The sequence below is a fragment of the Gouania willdenowi genome, unplaced genomic scaffold, assembly GCF_900634775.1.
Source record: "Gouania willdenowi unplaced genomic scaffold, fGouWil2.1 scaffold_398_arrow_ctg1, whole genome shotgun sequence".
NCBI classification, from domain to species: Eukaryota; Metazoa; Chordata; class Actinopteri; order Blenniiformes; family Gobiesocidae; genus Gouania; species Gouania willdenowi.
In genome coordinates, this window is record NW_021145159.1 from 1 (window position 1) to 25,212 (window position 25,212).

General features: G+C 43.3%; 1 protein-coding gene across 8 annotated transcripts in view; it reads right to left on the reverse strand.

Moving 5' to 3' along the window:
* Positions 1 to 249: 249 nt before the first annotated feature.
* LOC114460082 (protein NLRC3-like) overlaps positions 250 to 25,212 on the reverse strand; it is a 30,425-nt gene continuing 5,462 nt past the window's right edge. For 4 of the 8 annotated variants that reach the window (XR_003673537.1, XR_003673539.1, XR_003673535.1 and 1 more), the window contains exon 4: positions 12,014 to 12,033. Coding sequence is in view for 4 of the 8 variants with exons in the window: in XM_028442109.1 (XP_028297910.1) it covers positions 410 to 2,259; positions 2,459 to 2,666; positions 2,814 to 2,868; positions 11,957 to 12,009 (2,166 nt within the window). In the remaining 4 variants the exon portion in view is untranslated. Of the gene's footprint in view, positions 2,260 to 2,458; positions 2,667 to 2,813; positions 2,869 to 11,683; positions 11,795 to 11,956; positions 12,034 to 16,140; positions 17,006 to 25,212 lie in introns of those variants that run through there. The other 4 variants (XM_028442110.1, XM_028442109.1, XM_028442112.1 and 1 more) reach the window with 4 other exon arrangements.

A 25,212-nucleotide genomic window follows, 5' to 3' on the forward strand; every position in this document is an offset into this window, starting at 1 on the left:
TCCAATGGTTGGTTAGTTTCAGTCAGGCAGGCTAGACATTGAAATGCTAATTATAGAAAACATTCACAGTGGGGGTGGGGGGACTTCTCAGTGAACTGCTGATAACTGCTGATAATCCTGGGCGTTTACAGGAATTATCAGGCATTCACAGGGTGGATAATCTCAGTTTTCATGCAGTGAGGACAATGTTGATGGAGCATGTGATCCACTGACCTGAGAGAGTCCAGTTTACAGTGAGGACTCTTAAGTCCTTCACACAGCAGCTTCACTCCTGAATCCTGCAGATCATTGTTACTCAGGTCCAGATGTTTCACACTGGAGGACTGAGAGCTGAGGACTGAGGACAGAGCTGCACAGCTTCTCTCTGAGAGACGACAGTAACTCAACCTTATGAAGAATCAGAGAAACCTTACAGATGTTTGTCTGTGAGATAATTAAAGACATGTTCTTCTAAAGTCACATACTCAACTTTCTTGGAGGCTTTGATCACTGGGAGCAGCTTCAGAAAAGCTTCCTCTGAAGGAGAGAAACTCTTCAGGTCAAAGACATCCAGATGTTCTTGTGATGACAGTAAGATGAAGACCAGAGCTGACCACTGAGCAGGAGACAGTTTCTCTGTGGAGAGACGTCCTGAATTCATGTACCGTTGGATCTGCTCCAGCAGAGAGCGATCATTCACTTCATTCAGACAGTGGAACAGGTTGATACTTCTCTCTGTGGACAAACTCTCACTCAGCTTCTTCTTGATGTATTTAACTGTTCTTTGATTGGTCTGTGAGTCACTTCCTGTCTGTGTCAGCAGGCCTTGTAGGAGCCTCTGATTGGTCGGCAGTGAAAGACCCAGCAGGAAGCGGAGGAACAAGTCCAAGTGTCCATTTGGACTCCGTAAGGCCTCGTCCACAGCACTCTGATGGAGAAGGTTAAAGTCAGGCTGACCTCCACTATGGGGAAGGTTCAGTGGTTTATGTTCCAGCAGGTTGACTTTAGAGCTGATGAAGGTCTGATGGACATGAAGAGCAGCCAGAAACTCCTGAAGGCTCAGGTGGATGAAGGTGAACACCTTGTCCTGGTACAGGCTGCTCTCCTCTCTGAAGACCTGTGTGAACACTCCTGAGCACACTGAGGCTGCTCTGAGGTCCATGCCACACTCTGTCAGGTCACTGTCATAGAAGATCAGCATTCCTTTCTGCAGCTGCTCAAAAGCCAGTTTTCCCATGGACTCCATCATCTCCCTGCTCTGTGGACTCCAGTGTGGATCTGTGGCAGCTCCTCCATCAAACTTCACCATCTTGACTTTGTTCTGAAGGACCACATAGTGGCTGTAGATCTGAGTCAGAGTCCTGGGCAGCTCTCCCTCCTCTCTGCTCTTCAACACGTCCTCCAGAACTGTAGCAGTTATCCAGCAGAAGAGCGGGATGTGGCACATGATGTGGAGACTACGACACGTACTGATGTGGGACATGATCCTGCTGACCTGCTCCTTATCTGTGGACCTCCTCCTGAAGTACTCCTCCTTCTGAGGGTCCGTAAACCCTCTGACCTCTGTCACCATGTCCACACACTCAGGAGGGATCTGATTGGCTGCTGCAGGCCGTGTGGTTATCCAGAGGCGAGCTGATGGAAGCAGTTCTCCTCTGATGAGGTTTATCAGCAGAACCTCCACTGAGGTGGACTCTGAGACATCAGTCAGGGTCTGAGTGCTGAGGAAGTCCAGAGGGAGCCGACACTCATCCAGACCATCCAAGATGAACAAAACCAGGAAGTCCTGGAAGCTGCAGATTCCTGCTTCTTTGCTTCCAGAGAAGAAGTGATCAACAAGTCCCACCAAGCTGAAACTCCTCCCCCTCAGCACGTTCAGCTCTCTGAAGGTCAGTGGGAATGTGAAGTGGACCTCCTGCTGGGCTTTGTCTTCAGCCCAGTCTACAGTGAACTTGTGTGTTAAGAGTGTTTTCCCAATGCCAGCCACGCCCTTTGTCATCACTGTCCTGATTGGTCGAGGTCTTCCAGGAGGAGCTTTAAAGAGCTCTTCTAGTGTGATGGCTCTTTCTGCTGTGTCTGATCTCCTGGATGCTGTTTCTATCTGTATGACCTCATGTTCCTGGTTGACCTCTCCACCCCCTCCCTCTGTGATGTAGAGCTCTGTGTAGATCTCCTTCAGGAGGGTTGGACTTCCTGCTTTAGCCACGCCCTCAGACACACACTGGAATTTTTTCTTCAGCTTGGACTTCAGCTCACGTTGGTATCGATGAGCCTTTGTTCCTGAATGAAGACAAACTTAATGTTAGAGTGGACAAGTCAGAGCAGGTTTGAACATTGGAGATCAAAGTGTGTGATGTTCTCAGTCTGGATGGTTCCTCAGATTAAATGTGACTGATTGAATTGTGTTTTCAAAAAGAAAAGCCAGCTTTGTGTCCTTCATGTGATGTTCCTCACAGTGAAGATGTTCACATGCTCTTACTGCTCTGCAGACGCTCAGCCAGCTCCTCCTGCTTCATCCTCTTCAGGAAATACAGTGTGATGTTCAGAAAGGCCTCCCTGCTCCCCCTCTGCTCCTCATCTTCATCCTCCATCTGACTCTCTGAGCACTCTGGATCATCTCCATCCACAATCTTCTGCATGTGTTTGAGTTCAGCCTTAACAAAGCTGATGATGTTGTCCTCCAGCAGCTGGAACACAAACACATTAAAGGTGATGAGTGAAGGCCTGCTCCAATCATCTGTGTGTGTGTGTGTGTGTGTGTGTGTGTGTGTGTGTGTGTACAGTGGTTTGATCACAGACTGACACAGGTTTAGTGTCTTTGTAGACGTACACACCGTAAAGATGGCATCAAGCTCAGCTCCAGAGGAACCATCCACACCCTCCAAGCTGCTGTGGAGAAGACACAGACACTCAGACATGTTGAGGAGCAGCTGGAGGAAAAAAAAAAAAAAAAATATATATATATATATATATATATACAAAAATAATAAATAAACATGAAAACACCATACACATATAAAACTAATTAACTAAGGCTCCTGTGGTGAGGGCGGTCCAGGTGAACCAATTTCTTCCAAAGCTGGTGGTCCTGTACCAGCAGATCTGCATCCTCCACAACAAGTCTGTGTTGTCTGAGTTATGATGTTGACCCATTGTGGGCGGGGCTTGCCTCCTGGTTGTCTCCAACCTGCTTCCCTTGGGTCAAACTGGAGAATAGCTTTCGTCAGATGGTCAGGAGGTAGGTGAAGGACATGGCCAAACCAGCATGTGCGTCGCTGTGCAGCCGAAGCAAGATGCTCTAGGCTGACATGTGTGGGCTCTTTGCCCTTCATTAGAATAAAAATAGACAAATAAATACTTGAAATCATTTAAACTGTGAACCCTGAATCTATAATCTATGAAAGTTTACCTTTTTGAATGAAATTATGGAAATTAAACAACTTTTCCATGATATCCAAATTTTTTATAAAGGGTCTGTATAAGAGGGTGTGCACACTTTAGCAACCTCATTCTCTCAGTTTTTATTTATTTATTTTTACTTCATCTCCCTGAAACGTTTCAGTTTGTTTTTCAATTGTATTGTACAGGTTATAGGTCACATTAAAGGTGGAAAATACTGTGAAATTATTTATTTATATTGTCCCTCCTCTGCTTACTCTCCATAATCGTTTTGAAGCCCTCTCATACTAAAATAAAGACAGACTCAGTCCAATTGAGCGACTGAAACAACCACCAGGAAAACTCCTCCACCACTGCTGGGACTGAATTCCCATCAGTCCAAATCCTCCATAGCCCATCTAAAACTTCTCAGAGCAGCAGTACAGAGACACTCTGGTTCCACGTACAGCCCTACAGACATCAACAAACACCGCTCTACTCCACCTGCTGCAGAGCTGCTTCTATGCAGAAAGACCCCAACGATGGAGGGTCCCTAGCAGCCATCAGTGACCCTCTCACCATCAGACGCTCCTGGTCAGTGTAACAGGTTCACACACATTCCTCGTCACTCATTATTGGTGATTCAATAACAAGGAACACCAGATTATTTAATGCCATCACACACTGTATTCCAGGTGCTACAGTTCACACTATCTGAGACAAACTTAACCAAATATTACCCACGCTGCCAGCAACTGTTACTAAAATAGTGTTACATGTAGGAACAAACAACGTTTTAACGTGGTCAGACCAGATTATGAAGTGGATCAGATCTGAGGGAGTATAAAAGCTCCGCCTCCTGGTGCGCAGCACTATTGTTGCTCTTCACTGTCATCATGGAGATATATTCATGATATTTATTTAATCAATCAATCAATCAATCAATCACATTTTATTTATAAAAAGAAGCTCCTTTCATACAGCAAGTGTAAGATCATAAGCTCCTCCTCCTGCAAAGACGCTCGCTCTGCCAGTTTTCTCCATTGTAGTGATTGGTCAGACGCTGCTAGCTCCACCCCTTTCATGTGAACGTGCATGTACCCAGGCTGAAAACACTTGGCTATAATTAGCATGTTGTTATCGACCTTCGTAGGACAGCATCTCTCTGACAGGGAGTGTTTGGTTAGTTGAAGCTAACAGAGATTAATCCAGGATATAATAATCTAGATTAGTAGCATAGGGCCTTAGTGTCAGACACTTTGTTTATTTGTTGAATCCATATATAAGGCCTTGATAATGAAACATTGACCTGTTCTCTAGCGCCACCATCAGGACAAACTTTTACATTAGAATTCATTTATCTGGAATAGTTTTCATCTAAATCTTCTCAAATTTACTGACAACATTAATAAGCACTAGAGTATGAACCTATTGGTTGTGGTGATGATATGACCTTTGACCTTTTCTGCAGCGCCACCATCAGGAAAAACTTTCACTTTTACAGTTAGTGGATCTGGAAAATATTTCATCTAAATATTTTCTAATGTGTTGTGAACATTCATGACTCTCTTTTTTTTTTTTTTTTTTTCTCACCTTGTTTGCACATGCTGTTGAAGGTTAACACTACAAGAAGTGCAATCTTTTAACAGCAATGCATATTTTATTATTGCAATTAAATAAATGAATTTATTTCATTGCATAATTGTGACCATCACCAGCCCTCCCTAGGGAAGGGTAAATACTTTATTAAAGGGAGGATGTAAAAGAGAGAGGGCAGTGTTACACCAGGGTGAGGGGGGTGGGGGGGGGGAGTTAACAGGGAGGAGGGATACAAGATAGGAAAACGAATGGGTGGGGAATAATCAATAAGTTTCAAGTGATGTGATGTGAAATTGTGGTTGTGTATATTGTGCTTATTGTTGTGTTATCAAGCCAGTCTGGTGACCAGTGTGCGGCTTAGGAATAATGATGGTGGCTGTGAGCAAAGGAGGAAGTGAGTGGAAGTTACATAAAACAGGTATTTGGGAACAACGTGTCTATGGTTGAGCCCAGTATGAGTGTTATCCCACAGCCCGAGGCCAGTGCGTCCATGACAAATGTGATTCCAAGAGCCGCTACTGCAAAACCCATAAGCCGCCCCCGGGCCCGAAGAAGCAGTCGGGCCAGCAGAAAGAGCGAGAGATCTAGGGGCCCCCGGCAACCACCCCACGGCCAAGCAGCCCCCCGAACGCCCCCAAGGTCCCAAGCCGAGAGGCTGCCATTGCCCCCCCCATACACACCCGAAAAGCCCCCAAGGAGCCAAGGACCCAGCGCACCACGCCACCGACTCCAACCCCCAACCCCCAGGCCCCCCAGCCCCCCACCCCCCACCACCACCCACACCCCCGCGCCCAGCCCCCCGAGGGGAGGGCCCAGAGAGCCCCCCGCCCGAGACCCCAGCGGAGGAGCCAAAGCCCACGCCCAGCAGACGACCAGAGCCACGCCGAACGGGCAGCCGGCGGGCCCCCGCCGGTGAGCCCAGAGCCAGCAAGGACCCGACCCCAGGCCAGGAGGACCCGGAATGGATGCAGCACCAGGAGCAGCCCGCCCAGGGCGAACGACCACACCCCAAGCCGCATAAGGCACCAGGGGGCCGCTGGGAGTCCCCCCGCCGGTCCCCAGGCACCCCAACCTAGCCCCCCCGGGCGCCCCAGATGCTGATGCCGCCCGCGCCACGAGCTTCAGTTCTTTAAAGCCAGGGCCCCCTCCAGAGGCCAAGCCAGACCGCCCCGCCGGGATGTGGCCCCCTAATTTAACCCCAACACTCTGCCTCACGGGGGACTGCCCAAGCAGGGGCCGCACCAGAAGGTATGCAAGGGCGCGGCACGCGCCACCCGCCCCAGAAGACCCCCGCCAGGACCGGCCCGGCCAGCCGGCCAAGCACCCCGGGCCCCAGGAGCACCCCCAGGGACCAGGACCCCCCAAGGGCAAGCCCCCGGGCCAAGCCCCCCGGGACGCGCCCCCCACCCCAGCCCAGGTCCCGGCCACAGCCCAGCAGGACCGCACAGCCCCAGACGGCACAAGGCCAGCAGCCCAGGGCCCGCCGCCCCCCGGACAGCGCAAGTCACAGGGCAGCGCCCCCCGCCGGCCCGCGAGCAACCGGCGACCCCCACCGCGGGGACGGAGGCACCCCAACGGCACACATCCAGCGCGGGACAGCAGCCCCCAGCCAAAGATGCCCCGGACCCACCCACCAGTCCGCAGATGGCAGGACATACCCACCAGGCGGCCGAAAGCAACCTCAACCATCGGAACAGCTAACGCCGCCCCCCCAGCAAACAGCATCATCCCGAGGCGCCAAACAACCCTGCCCCAACCCCGGTGAGGACACCAGCACCCCCCCAGCACACCCACCCCCCAAACCGGCGAGGCAGGCCGCCCCGGGCCCGCACACCGCGGGGCCCGCCCCCAAGGCCACCAGGAGACAAAGCAAGCACCAAGCCACACCCAAGGGGGAGAGGCACCCCCGCGCCCCACCCGGCCGACACAGCCCGGAAAGACCCCGCAAGGAGAGACCCCGGCAAAGCCCCCCCGAGACCCACCGCCACGCCCGACCGCACCATCTTGATGTGCTTTTACTCTATGCAGTGGCCCAGCCACCAACAGAGGGGCCAGGCCCCCACCGGAGAGGCCCAAATATGTGTACCAACCCACCACCCTGTTATGGTGCCTCTCCATTCCCCAATGGAGAGGCACTTCCCGATCCCCTGTGTGAATGTGTGTGTTTGGTGAATGTATGGGGTGTAATTAAAAGAAGGGGGATGGAGGGGAGCGGTGCTCCCCCTCCAGCCTCTGTGGATTTATGTGTATGTGGTGTAATAGGCCGGAGGGTGTAAATGATGATACACCCTCCGGGGGGTGACATGTTGAGATGCGATTAAAATTGGAGGGATTAGTAGGGCAACTAGAGGTGGGAGGGCCGCCCCCATGCCACTACATAGTAACACAGGTGGCGGCCCCCTCCACCCCCAGCCCCACCATCCAGCCCCCCAAGGGTTGGGTATTGGTGTGTGGTGCATTTTCTGAGTGAGCCAGACCAGCTGGGAGTGGGGTGAAGTGAACATGTAGGAGGCCTGTCCAGTGTGAGCCGGGCCCGTCCGCGTGGCGGGCCACGCGAGAGGGTAGATGGCGCAGACGGGCAAGTGGCACTGCGGGCCCCGGAACAGCACAGCCGGAGACCCCCCCCACGGCACCCCCTCAGACCGCGCCGGCCCCGCGGAGCACGGCGACACCCCCCACCCCCGGGCACAGCCAGGCACCAACAACATCCCCCGGCGCCCCAGGGGGCGACCCCCGCCGCCCGCCGGCCCGGAGCAACGCCACCCCGCCACCAAGGGGAGCGGCCGAGCAGGGGGGAGGCCCATGCCCGCACCAGGGCCAGCACAGGCCCACCCGGCGCCACGATACAACACTCTCCACCGGGAGGCGGCCCCGGCCCCCCCGACGAGAGAGGACGCCATCCACCGCCAAGCAGGGCAGTCCCGCCAGCCACGGACCGGCAAGCCAGAGTACCGAAGCACCCCCAGCCCGGAACCGCCCCCCCACACCAACGGCGCCAAAAGAGCCCCCCCCCCCCCCCCCACGGAGGCAATCCCCGACGACCCACGCACCGGCACGAGACACCCCCCCGACGCCAACACACCCCGAACAACAGCGGGCCCAAGGCCACCAGCCCCGCCCCGCCCAAGGCTGCGCAGCGCCGCCACGAGCCACGGCCGGTCCCCGGGCAGATTGCCGGAGAGCACCTCCCCGGACACGTAGCCCAAGGATCCGCCCCCGGGGCACCCCCGCCCCGGAATCGCGCCCACGGCGCCCGGTGCACCCAGCCAGCAGACCAGCCAATCCCAACGCGGATCCACCGGGCGAGGAACCACGCGCCGCGCCCCCGCACACCCGCCCAATACGACCCCCGGGGAGGCCCCATAGTACCCCTCACCCCACCCCCTAGCCATAACGTCCACACCCCGGCCATTGCGGTCGTACAAAAAGCCCCCGAGGGGGCCCCGCCTGGCTCGTCGCGCAAGCGACATCCCTAGCAAAGGTGCGCCCCAGGGAGCCAAGCCAAGGACCCGCAAGGGCCGACGGAGCAACCCACAGCCACACCCCGCCACCCAGCAACCCAGGAGGCAATCGCCGACCCCGGGCAGCAGCCACCCCCAAAGCTACCCCCCCCCCCGGACCCCCCCGGACCGGAGCCAAGGACCCCACCACCCCAGGCCCCCCAACGAGACCACCCCCCAGCCAACCCACCCGGCACGGCACCGCCCGTCCCCCAGGCGGGAGCCACAGCCCCCCCACCAGTGCCCCAGGCCAACGGGAGCCCCCCAAACCCAACCCCACAGGATGGCGGGCGCAAGAGCAAAGGAGGAGGAGGGGGGGAGGACGAGACAGGGGGACAGGGAGCAAGGGGAAGGAGCGGCAGGGGAGCACGCAGGGCCCCAGCCCCAGAGACCAACCAGATGCGCATGCAAGGGGCAACGGCGCCAAATCAAACAGCCCCGGGACCCCGTGAACACCCAGAAGGAATGCACACCCGTGCTGAGGCAACAAGGCACCCCGGCAACCCACCCCAGCCATCCTGACCAAGACCACCCCAGAGGCCCAAGGCGGCCCCGGCCTACAGTTGGGCTAGTGCGTTAGTAAAGAGTGGTGCTGGCAGTCGCTTGCAGGCTAGATCATCAGGCTTTTAAAAATTTAGTTTTAATGCAATTAAAAAAGAACATTCATGACTCTCACACAATGAACCATAGTGATTGATATTGGTGACACCCCCCCCCCCCCTTATAGATTAATTTACTTATTTCTGCTATTTTTTTGTAACATTAATAATAATAATAATAATAATAATAATAATAATAATAATAATAATAATAATAATAATAATAATTAAAGCCGCGAGCGGCGTCATAGGGTCCGATGAAGCAGCCGGGGGCGTTAACCCACTGTCACGTATACCACTGTTGGGGATTTGGGAATTGGCGTAGTTATGGCGAAGGATTTTCCTGTGTCATGATAGGCCCCTCCCACTTTTCACAGCCTGCTCTATTTGCCATAGTAATGTGCTTCCGTCTAATAAGATTCATCCTACAGTGTTTTGAAGTCAACACGACATGTCGTCTTGCCGCTAGAGCTGCTTGCGTAGGACGGCCCAAGAAGCGGCGCCCTCTGAGAGCGCAAGGCATTGTGGGTGTTTTTGGTTATCGTTTTGTTGTTTGGGGCTGTACGGTCATCATGTGTATCAAATATGAAGCACTTTGAACTTTGCATTCTGGAGTTGTAAGCGTTTTCGTATAACGGCGTAGTTATGGCGAAGGATTTTCCTGTGTCATTATAGGCCCCTCCCACTGGCCATGATGGGTAATTTGGTCATCGAGCGTTGTTTATGGATGGACAATCATCGTGTGTATCAAATATGAAGCCGTTTGAACTTTGCATTGGAGCAGTATAAGCATTTTCCTATTACGGCGTGCTGATGGCGAAGGATTTTCCAGTGACATTGTAGGCCCCTCCCACTGACCACAGTCTGTTGTTTCTTCAATAGGAATGTGCTCCCCTCTGTGTAGGTTCATCCTACAGTGTTTTGAAGTCAACACGACATATCGTCTGTCCGCTACAGCTGCTCGTGTAGGACGACCACAGAAGCGGCGCCCTCTGAGAACGCAAAGCATTGTGGGTAAATTGGTTCTTGTGTTTTGTTTAGAGCTGGACAGTCGTCATGTGTATCAAATATGAAGCAGTTTGAACTTTGCAATCTAGAGTTATAAGCTTTTTCCTAGAACGGCGTCCTGTTGATGCTAACCGTGTACATGACCATAAATGCCACCGGTCGAAAACACAATGCATGATGGGAAATGTTTCAAAGCAGTCATGACCAAGCTTGGGCACATGTCCTTTGTGTGAAATTTGAAGCTGATCGTAGTTTGTGTGTCAGAGTTATGGAGATTTGGACATTTCTGCTTGCTAACGAAAATTAGCATTGCATTTTTGTGGCGGCGCCACGACAAAACCGTGACAGATACGCAAATTCTTTCGATAACTTTTCATCTTCAATGGGTCCTATGTGGTGTTGCCAAGTTTTAAGCGAATCGGATGAATCCTCTCAGACTAGTTCGCGCAGATGCGTTTCGAGGGCAAAACGCCATTTTTGATCTTTGACCCAAGATGGCTGACTTCCTGTTTGGTTTTGGGCGGGGTCACAATGTAGCTTTTTGCTCATTCTGGGCCGAAGACTACATGTGGCGATTTTCGTACATATCGGTCAAAGCTGACGGTCGTGCGGTTCCATCGTTTTTTTTTGGCGGCGAAAACGCACGCTGCTTTTCTGTCCGTTTTTTTTCACGCCACCAAATTATCAAATTTTTCGCCAGGCGCGAGGTGCGTGCAATTTTTGGTGAGTTTTCGGGCCTTTTTAGGGGGTCGAATTAGCGTTCAAAGTGGGGAGGTACATAATAATAATAAATAAAAGCGAAAACAATAGGTTCCTCTGTCCCATTCTGGGAATTCGGACCCTAATAATAATAATAATAATAAAAACTCAAAGCGTGAACAGAAACAATTATTCATTCACACCAGTCATACTAGTGGTGGTAAGCTACATTGTAGCCACAGGTGTCCTGGGGAAGACTGACAGAAGTGTTGCTACCATTTGGTGCCTACGGCCCCTCTGACCACCACCATCATTCATACACAGTTCATACACATTCCTATGGAGTTATTCACTATAAAGTTTCACTCCTCTTTTAACAGTGGATGAGTTTTTGTTTATTTATTTTTTTACTTTATGGTTTTATTGTTTTTGTGGTTGTTTTTTGTGTGTGAGGGGTTTCACATGTTTGAAAATGAAAAAATGAAATATCAGTTTTACTTTACAATGTCATGTATCAACTCTGTAGGTGTGGAGATGTAAAGTCACACACACACACACACACACATTTTACACCAATGTGTGTAATATGTGTTCATCACAATGAATAAATATCATCATGATCATCTTATGTTTAATATATTATATCAAATTAGGAAAAGTCATGAAATATGGAGAAAAAAAAACAATAAATGCAAATGATCCTGAACGTGTGCTCGCTTTAGAACAGGTGGGATTAATCAACACTGCTGTGTGCACGACCTCTGTCCACACGCTTCATAAATACTGATTCTTTTTGTACTGGTGCACATTCTACATTTCATTGGTCTGAACGTATTTAGAACCAGTTCTATGAACGGATCAATAAATGAGGCCCCTGGACCATCAGGAAGACAACCAGCAACCTTCTTTATGTGGACTCACTGTGGGTCAGTAGATGGACCACCTTTGAAGTAAATGAATTTGTGCATGGACTGGTCACTTCTATAGGACACACAGCTGGGTCCAGGTCCAGATGTGAGCTGCTTCCTGGTCCTTGAACCCACACACACGCACGCACGCACGCACGCACGCACGCGCACACACACACACACACACACACACACACACACACACACACACACACACACACACACACACACACAGTGTAACACTGATGTACAGAGGTGTGAGTGTTGAGCTCTGACGTGGTCTCACCTCTGATCTTCAGTCTGGATCTCATGTTGTTCCTTCACCAAGTCCTGACCCATCTATCCACGTCACGAGATGATGAGCTGAAAATATGAGTGTGAGACAAACAGCACTACCTGAGTATCATGGTAAAGAGTGAAAACACACATTAGAGAAGATAAAAGATGTCAAAGCTCTGAGTTTCACAACAAATATCTGGAGCTCTGAAGTATAACAGCACACTGACTGGATGAGAGATAGTGCTACACACTGTGATGCTAACGCTAAATGCTACACACTCTGATGCTAACGCTAAACGCTACACACTCTAATGCTAACGCTAAATGCTACACACTGTGATGCTAACGCTAAATGCTACACTCTGTGATGCTAACGCTAAATGCAACACACTCTGATGCTAACGCTAAATGCTACACACTCCAATGCTAACGCTAAATGATGCACACTGATGCTAACGCTAAATGCTACACACTGTGATGCTAATGCTAAATTCTACTTACTGGGATGCTAACGTTAAATGCAATGCGTACGCTAAATGCTACTTGCTGTGATGCTAACACTAAATGCTACATACTGTGATGCTAACGTTAAATGCAATGCTAACGCTAAGTGCTCTACTAAACCATTTTAAAAAGAAGATTTCTGTTTCTTTTTAATGTTTACCAACCAAGCTAGTTAAGCTGTTTTTTTTTTCTCTCAATTTCAGATCCTTCATTATTTAATTTTACATTGTTAATTGCACTGACTGTAATTCATATATGTATCGGATCGGCATCGACCAATAGAAAACACCAGATATCGGTATCGGAGGTGAAAAAATCAGATTGGTGCATACAGTGTGACACCAGTATGTGGACAAAGATGGAGGACAACGCCACCTTTGGACTTTCACCCAACGAATATAACACAAGGCACTCAGGCCTGTATATTAATTTCAAAAGTGACTTTATTACTAATGCTTTTTAAAACCATTAAAAACTGCATTCATACAAAAAAGGAAGATAATGAACAGAGTATAAGATGATCAGTGCTAAGGCTAACCATGAAGAAGAGGAGATAATGCTGAGGATCCCAGGGAAAAGAAAACAACATATTCACTACTAAACAATGAAAAGTAGAATATTTACATTTCCTGAAGAAAATATAAATGAGGATGCAGGTGCTGGCACTGTATTAGCTTAACATTAACATCAGCTTTAGCATTAGCATTAGCCTAGTGTTAGCACTTGCCTAGCATTGAAAAATTTGATAAAAGCTGAAATTTGTTGAATGTTTTATCTGAAAGTGAACAGACAGATGAACATGTTAAAGGTTGAAATCAGTTGAAGAATAGATGAACAGCTGAAGTTCACTGTTGAAGGTTTAAAATATTCAAATGTGGATGAAAAATGAAAAGTTAAATAGTTTAAAAAAAAAAAGTTGAAAAGTTAGACATTATTTAAAACAGCATAAATTAAATTATTTCAACAGTTTGACACCAAACTTGTTGAAATGTGTTGAAAATGCAGGAGTAGTTAAAGGAAGAGGGAATAATAATAATAAAAACTAACTTAAACACAATGTAAACAATGAGAAATGTCAGGATTAAAGAAGAATAAAACACACACACGCAGAGTGTAGACTTTAGACAATAGTCAATCATCAACTGCCCTATTATCATGGAAACCACTAAAGATACCACACGATACACTATGGTGTCCCTGTAGGTAAATGACTTTTGGACTCCAAGCTGCATAAATAAGTCATTTTACACAAAACCTACAGACAATAAATAAGAATCAAATACAAAATAGAAGGAATAAAAATATAACACCATGGCATTATTGCACAGTCCTGCTACATTATTATGAGGCACCAGGCACATGCAGTGTGTGTGTGTGTGTGTGTGTGCGTGTGCGTGTGCGTGTGTGTGTGTGTGTGTGTGTGTGTGTGTGTGCGTGTGTGTGTGTGTGAGTGAGTGAGTGAGTAACTTGAATTTGATAACACACAATGTCAGTCAACACATGCTAATTGCTAATCTCTTGCCACATATCAAACATACATATTTAGCCATATTTTGGCAGGTAAATGAATCTGTTCCCACACAATTAAAATGTATATTTACTTCTAGAATAGTCTTTAGTTGGTTTATTTATCTTACCAGGGATTTAAAACTTCAGGTTAACCACAGGTGTAGGAAAGTTAATGGTCTGGAGATGTTTCAGGAGGTGAAGTCATTGCATAATGTGATTTATTTTTAAGTTAACAAATTGTTATATCATGATTTTATTTGGTGTCAAAGTCATTAATCATTAAAAACCTCTGTGAGAAAATATTTATTTATTTCAATATTATTTTAAAGCTATAGGGAGCCATTACAAAAGAGTCAATGGGCCACATAAGGCTCCAGAGCCACATGTTGCAGACCCCTGGCTTAGGATAGTAAATTAACCTCATTTTAATCATTATCACACAACGTTAGCCAGTTGTTTAATTTGACCTTCTGTGCTAATGCTAGTGCTAGCACTGGTGCTGCTAAGTAAGTCACAGACACAACATTACTTGAGTATAACACCGTGTTATGTGGCCAAATGTTTGGACGTATTGATTGTGTTAGCGCCGTTAGCCACAGATCCTTCTAGCAGGAATTACAGGTGACCATCCCAGAGGTGTGGTCTGTGATTTAGGTCAGTGATTCAACTGAATTATTCATAATACAGTGAGCAGGTTACACGTATTCTATCCTTTTATGTCTTTATTTGCAGGTTTGGTGTTGAAGTAATCCAAAAGTAATCAATTACATTACTTTAATATAGTGATACTTAGAGTAAGTTACTGATTCCATTTTTAACAAATAACTTGTAATTTGTACTGAATTACTTTTTAAAAGCGGCCCTCCCAACCATGACTACATATTCACTATTGTTACTATTAATATAATCTTATGTATCTTTGATTTTCAAAAAGTTTTATTCCCCCCATTGTATTTATTATTATTATTATTATTATTATTATTATTATTATTATTATTATTATTATTATTATTATTATTATTATTATTAACGTCCTCGGGGTAGGTGCTTGGGTGGTGGGGGGACCTCATTGGCTCTGGGTTAGTCTCCTCCTGCTAGATGTCGAAACCATCATTGATCCCTCTTCCTTTTATTTATATATATTTTTTTATTATTATTATTAATGAATGAATGAATGTGTAAGTCGTGTTAGTTATACCTCCCCCCCAAAAAAATAAATAAATAAATCATTTAAAAATTACCAGCCGCCCCATAAATTGTAGCAAAAGTATGTCAAAAACACAATATTCAATAAACTATTAAAATATAGTAGAACAGATTTATAAAATACAATTAATAGATATGGAGTCATTAGGTTATTGCAGTTTTTTCAACCTTGGGGTCAGGACCCCATGTGGGGTCAGCCTGGAATTAAAATGGGGTTTAAATGTCTAGTAATTAAAAAAAATTAAATAAAATTAAAAAAAAGCAGATGAAAACTTTTTTTTTAATTATCGTTTTTCAAATACACATCACACACAATAAATATCAAATAACTGCATCTTATACGTAAACATTCTCAAACATATAAATCTGGTTCAAATAAAATACAGTATATAAATACATAATCCTGGCTACTCTGTATTAATAACACACTTTAATAAACATGATCAGAAACTAATTCTAGAAAAAAATGTCCCAGGGGTCGCTGGACATTTGTGATATTAAAATGGGGTCACGACCCAGAAACTTCTGGGTTAATGTAAAGGTAAAAATAAAGTTTATATAATAATACTAGTTTAGTTTCCAGGTGAAATAAAAGTGTTGATATTAAAAGTTACAGGAGGGGCCCAACAAGATGGTTTGTACCCAGAACCCAAAATGTGGTGCTACGCCCCTGCCTTTCCCCCACATATTAGTCTATTATTAACTTGTTGTTGGCTCCTCCCCTCACACTCTAACAGCACAATACCATTATTATTATTATTATTATTATAATATCACACACACTTACTATATTATAATGTCTATGATTTGTAAAAACAAAAAAATAAAAACATATATCCATATAGACACATGTGCATCCGTACATACATGTGTATACATACAGTACATGTACGTATGTATATATATACATACATGCATGGACATAATATCTATAAATACATAAATGTATCTCTCTCTCACACAGACTCAAACCTTTTCTCTACAAAGTTTGTTCCTGGAGGTCTGCTGTCCTTCCTGTTTCAGATGTTGTCAGTTCTTCATCAGTGTGTGTGTGTGTGTGTGTGTGTGTGTGTGTGTGTGTGTGTGTGAGGTGAGGACTCCTCCACACCCTCATTCCTTCCCAGTATAAAACATATGAAACCAGTTTACCCTCATTCTGCTGTGATGCATCACCAGTTACTGTAATTAAATACACCAACAGCTAAACCTGTCTTTGTTCCAGAGCCTTTTCAGATTTGAATGTAGTCCTAGTAATAATAATCACATTAAAAACACACTTCAGATCAGGCTTTACACCACCAGGATGTTTGGGACAATCACAGTTACAGTTTTTCTCAGTTGTTAAACACAAATACTGCTATTTGAGACACAATGACCACAACATGTAACTCATGCACCCCTCTACTATGCTCACTGACTGATCACATGACCAAACACCTGTCACAAAGGTTTATAATTATCAATCAGAGCTTCACCATCAAAGGACAACAGGTAGGTGTTTCTGTTTTGGACCAATGGATGCTAATATTGTAAACAGAGGCGGAGCCAGAGGAGTGAGAGGAAGAGGAGGAGGAAGAGGAAAGCAAAGGACTGTAATCTCTGATGAGATCTGAACCACTTTGGTTGATCATGTGATCAATCATGGTGTTACAATGAGAGAAGTCGCCACATTGTTCACACACTCAACTTTGAATGAAAAAAATAGCATCATCTATGTTCGAAAATATGGAAATAATCGCTTTGTGAATGAGCGTCAAACAATTTAAGTTGTGCACAAATTAACATGACTTAGCCAAATAAAATTATTTTTATGATTCCACATTTGTTAATGCAGTCCAAGTATGATCTATACTATGAGCTAGTGTCTATATAGACAAGAGAAAGGTCATCCTACAGGGACATATCTCATCACCATATATGGAATCACCTTGCTCTAGAAATAGATGAGAAAAAGACAACCTTTCAATCAGTGAAACAGGGAGCTTGTTGTTTGACCCCCAAGTTTAAATATATCTCAGTGGTACACTGACTCAAAAATGAAGGCCTCTAAGCTCTTTGCTGTGATGTATAAGAAACAGTTCATCTTTGTTCAAAAGAGTAAAAACCTTTTAATATCAGGATGTTAAATACTTTGATACACTTCTAGAGCGTTAGCTGTTAGCAGCTAGCAGAGCGCTAGCTGTTAGCAGCTAGCAGAGTGTTAGCTGTTAGCAGCTAGCAGAGCGTTAGCTGTTAGCAGCTAGCACTAAACAGAAACAAATAAAATAAATAACTAGCTTAACAAAAACACGCTGATCGCATGACAACAGTGGTCTATTAATTTATTTCATTGTAGTTGAACGTCATTTTAAGATAACTGTGTATTTAAATGCAAATGTAAATAGTGACGTCACAGTTTGTGTTTTATACAATTAGGATTACCTTGATGTTGATGTGTTCATTACTGATATTTTATTATTTAATGTTAAATCTGGAAGTTTTTGATCTTTTCACAAAATGTGAATGTCAATTATAAAATATTTTAGTATTAATAATAATTCTTGATGAGCTAAATTATCACTAGAGCCACTTTAAATGTTTCTATTTAGTATCAAAGTTACAGTTTGTACTAAAGTCTTCAAGCTGCAGCTGTTTAAGTTCAATTATTGATGTTTTTATTTTGGTTAAGGTTATTAGTGCAATGCCCTTAATCTAATAATATTAATAATATGTATTTTGAACTTGTCACTAAGATCTTTATTTAAATTAACTTTTATTTACTTGTTTGTGTTCTTTTGTGTGTGTGTGTGTGTGTGTGTGCGTGCGTGCGTGCGTCCGTGTGTCTGTGTGTGCTGGGACTCTAACATACCCTCATTACTTCACTGGATAAAATATGTAGAACCAGTCCAACCTGAAGCTGCCACTCACACACATGCTCATATTTTATTTGGCATTAGTAAATAATTATTCACATTTACAGATATTGTACATGATGAGTGATAACACATGTTATAAAGGCTATTTTACACAATAGGTGTGTCTACAGATTAATACATGTCCGTAGATGTACCATGGGCACTAAAGGTTTGGGAGCCACTGCGTTACACTACACGTAGCTAGAGATTTATACGTTATTATGGGTAGAATTCAACGTATGTGTTTGTTACACTTTCTAAGGTTGGGGTCAATTACATTTTTCAATGATCCATGTTTAATTACGACTGAATTACAATTACAGTGACCACAATTTTTTCCAATTTCAATTATAATTATATTCTCAATTACTAAAGTTCAAATTCAATTAATAACAATTACCGTTAATAAATACCCTTTATTTCCTTACTGTGTACATGACAATAAAAACTGTGAATCTAGAAATGGATGCTCTAAAAGACCAGATTTGGGCCCCGGGCCTTGAGTTTGACACCTGTGCTTTACAGTAACAGACCACCAGGACGTCATATAGTTGGCCAAAGGAAACGTCACATTGTGTACCACCATAAGTCCTACTGCACCATCAAACCAAACTGGGTCCCTATAATACCAACACATAATCACATTTCTAGATGGACTTCATGATGCAGTGGTACAGGGTAGACCAGAACAGCACAGGTTTGTTGTTGTCTGGGATCATGTTGGTTTCCATCAGGCTGCTCTGGTCCACAACTGGTTCACCAACCATCATCCATTAAAAGTTGTGTATTTGCCCCTTACTCAGCATTTCTGAATCCTACAGAGGACTAGGCTTGGAGATGGTGTGTATATGACCACCAACCACATGCCCGTATGTCTCTTCTGCAGTGTTACGACTGTTGTCGTCTATCAGTTTGTTTGTGTGCTACTTGTGTTTCTGTGTTGTGCGCTGGGGGGGGGTGTGTCTCTCTATCAACAGCCCAACCTACGTGGTCTGTGAATAACGGGTCCACTTCGGATTGGCTGAGCTTCGGTGGAGGGCGGCTACAAAAAGACCCAGATGATGTATGGTGTCCCAGAGGTGGTTCAGAGGGCGGGTCATCCTATACCCACGCTCCAACCAGCACGCAGCACGTCCTTCTGCCCTTTGACAGCTGACAGCTGACCGTTTGACAGCTTCACAGCGAGACCGACACGGTGATACGTTTTCTTCAGTTTGGCCCAGTTGGCTAGGAAACTTATGTTCTTTTATTTGTGGGTTCTGCGTAACCCAGTTTGGTACTTATTATTTTTCTTATGTGGCTCAAATAAATAGCCCAGTTTGAAAAAGATGTGTTGGCGTGCTGCTTGAGGCTGGTAAAGGATGACGTGTTCATGTGCCGTTCAGTGGCTCCTAGGCTGAGCGTAACAGCAGACACTGGAACAGGTCTGTGGGGACATTGATGTGAGGTCAAGGGGAGATCCTGTGGTCAGACCCCAACAGACGGATGGATCCATAAGCACACATTATTGTGTTTTTCTATGTTTACACAATATTGTTTTATTTCTGCTTTAGCTGAATTTACTGAACTGTAAAATACATTATTGTAATAATTTAGAATTGAGTATTTCATTTTTTAGTTGATGTGAAAACTGTGGAACTGAATAAAAACAGTGAAAACTAAAGACTGCAGTGTTTTCTATAAAGTAGACTAGTGTGTTGCTGCTCATTTGAAAGTGTATTTATATGATAGAAGTGTGTATTAATTTATTATTACAGTGATATTTAGACAAAGGATTGTTAGGTTATGATAGCAGAGTTTATTTTTGACATAGATGTGAATGTTTTATTTCACAGTGTTGTGTCTTATTTGCTGTGTTTAGAGTTTTGGTGTGCTAATAATTGTGTGTTATTATTTGTGTGCTAATATTTGTGTGCTAATATTTGTGTGCTAATATTTGTGTGCTAATAACTGTGTGCTAATAACCGTGTGCTAATAATCGTGTGCTAATAATCGTGTGCTAATAATTGTGTGCTAATAATTGTGTGCTAATAAATGTGTGCTAATAAATGTGTGCTAATAAATGTGTGCTAATAATCGTGTGCTAATAATTGTGTGCTAATAATCGTGTGCTAATAATCGTGTGCTAATAATCGTGTGCTAATAGTTGTGTGCTAATAATCATGTGCTAATAATTGTGTGCTAATAATCATGTGCTAATAGTTGTCTGCTAATAATTGTGTGCTAATAATCATGTGCTAATATTTGTCTTCAGACGACGGAGGAGACGAGTCTGACTACAGGTGGGAGACAGAGTGAAAATTTCATTTGGTCACATCTGTGCGAGGGCTTAGGATGACCTTATTTTGAAAATCCAAAAGGATGAAACTTCCTCGTTCTCTCTAAGTCCTCCTCCTGTGAATCAGGGTCAGACACAGACACTACACATGCCACCATGTCCCCAAACACACAGCTGCTGCGTCACCAACACTCAGGAGAGACATGGTCCATGCTGCGTTCACAGATACTGGGACAAACACACACAGCTGCTGCGTCACCAACACTCAGGAGAGACATGGTCCATGCTGCGTTCACAGATACTGGGACAAACACACACAGCTGCTGCGTCACCAACACTGGGGACAGGCGTCAGAGCCACGCAGAGCAGCAAAGCACAGTTGGGGCGCAACAAGCAGACGCAGGGCAGGGTAGAGCGCGCTAAGCTCACCGAGCATTGTGACGGAGCGTATGTGGGGCGTGCTTATTGGACCTGTGGTGGGGGTGGGAGCGAGGAAGAACGAGCCGAGTGTGCCGAGCGGAGTAGAGCGTGCATGCACAGCACATACACGATTCCACACCAAAGAGGAGGACCTCATCAGAATCGGCATGGAGGGGCCAGAACTGATGGACTATGATACCAGGCCTGGGTTAGGAGACCCCACTATCAGAGCTGGACCCTCTGAATTGAATACCATGGGGTGAAGCAATGCAGATGTTGGTTATGATACTGTTAAGTTAATTGAAGTACAGCTTTTCTGCAAAATAAATTAAAAAAACAGAATACATGCTGTTATTTAAAACAGCAAAGCATAACAATCCTCCGCTTAACAAAAAAAAAAGCGCGCGACCAAATTCTGTGCTGGTGCGACTAACTGAGAACGTTAGTCGCACCAGTACCACCACTGGAAAAGTTAGTGAAGAGCCTTGTCTATTGGTGTCTCACTATGAGGAGTTATCCTGGTTGGATGCGTTATTAATGGTAAAGGCTCTTGATCTACATTGAGTTAATAAATTACTTGATGTCATTGTTTTCTTTTAGGTTTAAAGAGTCAATGTTGAAATCATCATGATATGTTAATGTTACTGGATAAAGTTAGCAGATAAAGTCAGCCTTAACCACAGTTTCATTAATGCCATTCATCCAACAATGTGGAATTAGTGAAAATATTTTTAAACGTGATTTATTTTGCTGTAGTAAATTAAATTAAATTAAATTAATTAATTAATTAATAAAATAATGATTAATTAATGCCTGAAAATGTGCCTGCAGAATAACTTGAGTTTACTTCACACACCTCAGTTTTATCTACCCACATAGGTTACATATCTTCATTTTTTTTTTTTTTTTTATCCAACAGTAGCTTTTCAGTTCTGTTATTTGTGAAAAAGTGCAAATGAAGTATTTGAAGATGATTACCTCACAGATTTTGTTAAAGTTATAATCCTGATTTATTTAGTTCACTCCTGCTGACTTTGACGAACCATTTAATTATTGAATTAATCTTGGTATAAGTGCATAGTAAAAATCTAACACGTATTTGTATATATGTATGAACATAGTAAATATGTTTTCAATGTGTTCTATCTGGATGTGTCCTTCTAAATAGAAGTTGATTGTATGCATAAAAGTTGTATGACTATTATTATCTCAATAAACATTGGGATGTGATTGATCTTAATGCAAGTTTAAGAACATTAAAGAAAATTTAAAGTAATACATCCTGTATAGTATACAATACATATCAACACATTTTTAACCAAATTATTAGTGGCCTGAACTGCATCAAAAAGCAGATAAACTAGTTGTTTACACTAATCTTTAAAAGGAATTTACATTAGGAAAAAAAAAATATTCATGGCAATACATAAACATATATTGTAAATACACATACATATGAGGGTGTACTGTATACATATTGTAAATCAATGCTGTTATTGATGACAATTTACCAAAAATCCCTGTTATGTCACCCACCAACTTTTCGCAACATTTAGCAACAAACCACATTTAAAAAACATACTTTTGACTAGAATTACAGCAATATTTTTAAAATTTGTGATAGAGTTTCTTCTCTTAAAAGTATAATGTCAATGTTCAATCTAAATGTTAAATATAAATATCAATCTAAACTTTTAATCTTAAATCTAAATGCACATCTAAAGCTAAATGTTGGATCTAAACATTAAATGTTAAATTTAAATCTAAATTTCAAATGTTTAATCCTAATCTAAATGTTAAATCTAAATGTTAAATGTGAAATCTAAATGTTAAATGTGAAATCTAAATCCTAAATATAAATGTTAAACCTAAATGTCATGGGAGAAACTAAATATATAGCTAAAATGCAAATTCACCAAAAGAACCAAAATAAAAGGAAATTTAAATGTAATATCTAGAATTAACATTTAGATTTAGATTTAATAGTTAACATTTAGATTTAGATTTATCATTTACATTATCTTTTTACGAGAAAGCAATTCTCACAAATTTCACAAATATTGCTGTAAATCTGGTTAAAATGTTTTTGTTTTGTTTTTTTTTTTTTTGTTAAATGTTACAAAAAGTTGCTGTTTCATTTAGCATGCACGACTTTACAATTGACACCCATACATCAGTGATATATTTCTGTAAATGTTTGTTTATTGTGTGAATCAGGAAGCCCTATGGAGAGAGGAGAGAGGAGAGAAGAAGAAGCTGACAGCCATGCAGGACAACATTTCAGGCCTCTACGGCTCCTTAGACGTAGTTTGGACAGAAAGACGCCATTATTTTATGATATTTTAGATATTCTATAGAACATTATTCACTGATGCATTGCTGGATGTTGTGTTGATCACGTGTACTGGGTTGTGTTTGCCTGGTGTTGTCTCAGGGACATTTGCAGCCTGTGGTTTGGTGTTTCCTGTTTTCGCTCTATCTAGGCTGTAATAAACTGTCAGTCTTACACAGGAATGTGTGCCTCTGTTCATGTGTGCTGTGTATCTTTGTCAGTTTCCAGGATCCTGTAACTGTAGTGCATGAAAATAAATTATCATTTACTTTTGTGTTTGTATTGTTAATGTGTTAAAGCTGTTTTATTTTATGTTGCTTCTATTTGATACAGCAAATTAATTAGTAACTTTGACTTTGAATACTATTTAATTGAGCTACTTTTTACTTGTACTTGAGTATTTTATGTATGATTTACTTGTACTTCTACTTGAGGATATATCAGTACTCTTTACACCTCTGTGACTTATACAATGAAGTGACTTATATGTAAGTTTTTGGCCAACAGCGCCCCCTGGTGAGTAAAATGTTCATTAGTTTTCTATTGTTGTATAAGACGCTCCCTCATTGGTAGTAATTATGCCTGATGTAACAGTCCATACATACAGTATATCCACTATGAGGAGTAAAATGTGTGTTTGCATTATTTAATTTAATATATTTGATCTTCCTATGATAATATGACATACATTTAATCACAAAAGGCAGCTTCGAACAGATCAATGTTGACAGGTTGTCATGGCAACTCAGGCTAAAATGAAAGATCAATGTTGACAAGTTGTCATGTCAACTCAGGCTAAGATCAAAGCTGCAGAATCTCCACCATTCTACAGAATCTCCTCGTGCACCGTCAGAAACGACTAAAGTAGCTTTAATAATATAGATTAACGTTGACCAGCAGATGTCATCAGTGAGCAACGTTTGAGACCAAAGTGAGTTTCTTATAACAATAATGTCAACTTTAATGACTCATTTAGTGATTTCTCACAATCCAGTGAGTAAATACTGCTTGTTTTAATCTAAATGTGTTTACATATTTAGTCATAATCTTGTGTGAATGAGATGATATTGAACGATCTTTGGAACAACTTTGTCATAAAAGCTCATTTTTGTTCATTTTAACATTTAACATTTAGTCTGAATTGAATCATTATATACAGTGTGTGTGTGTGTGTGTGTGTGTGTGTGTGTGTGTGTGTGTGTGTGTGTGCGCGCTCAGAGTAGACAGTGAAACATGCAGTGATAGGTTCTTTTTTTTGTTTTTAAATATCTCGATACTTTCAAGCTATATCACGATATACAATATATATCTGGATATTTTGCCCTTGCCTTAAGATGATGCTTTCATGTATAAATTGGAACCAGAATGTCAATACTTAATATATATATTAATGTTTTCTCTGTGATGTAATTGGGGTTTCCTCTAACTATTATAGCATAACATACCTGTTTTTCAGAGACAAACCCTTAAAATAAGGTCAGTCAGTTAAAGCTACATGTCTAACGTCACACAGGGACCTTTATTAATATAAGTGTAGAGAATAATATTATAAGTTATAAAATAAATTATGTGTATTTGTGCACATTTTAAAAACAAATTCAGATGACCAAAGTGCTGTACAGTTTTTTATTATTACAATTAATGATCAATTATTTATTTACACACACACACGTGCGCTGTAATGATGGCCTTCTGATGACTTTCCCTTTAAGGTCCCTATGGTAACCATGGTAACGTAAGGTCAGAGGTGAGTCAGACTTGCCTACTTCCTGATTTGTACTGAGCACATGGACATAGTTTAATATTACGTTTCTGTTACCATCCCCTCTGTAACGACTAATAAGCAGTGTTTGAGGTTCCCCTGTATACAGTAAACGTACAGTGTGATGGTAACCAGTTGTTTTGAGTTCTGTTTATAATGTTATTGACCCACAGACACCTCTGGATCTATACAGCACACACAGTGTTTTACTGAGCATCATAGACTTTCTCATTATGGGGACCATGTCCTTAGTAATATGTTAGGTTGCTGCTTTGGTAATCTCACCCCACTTTCATAAGGCACAGCACCACAGTAAGATAGATAGTAAGAGCAGAATAAAGCATACTGGTGGCTCTAC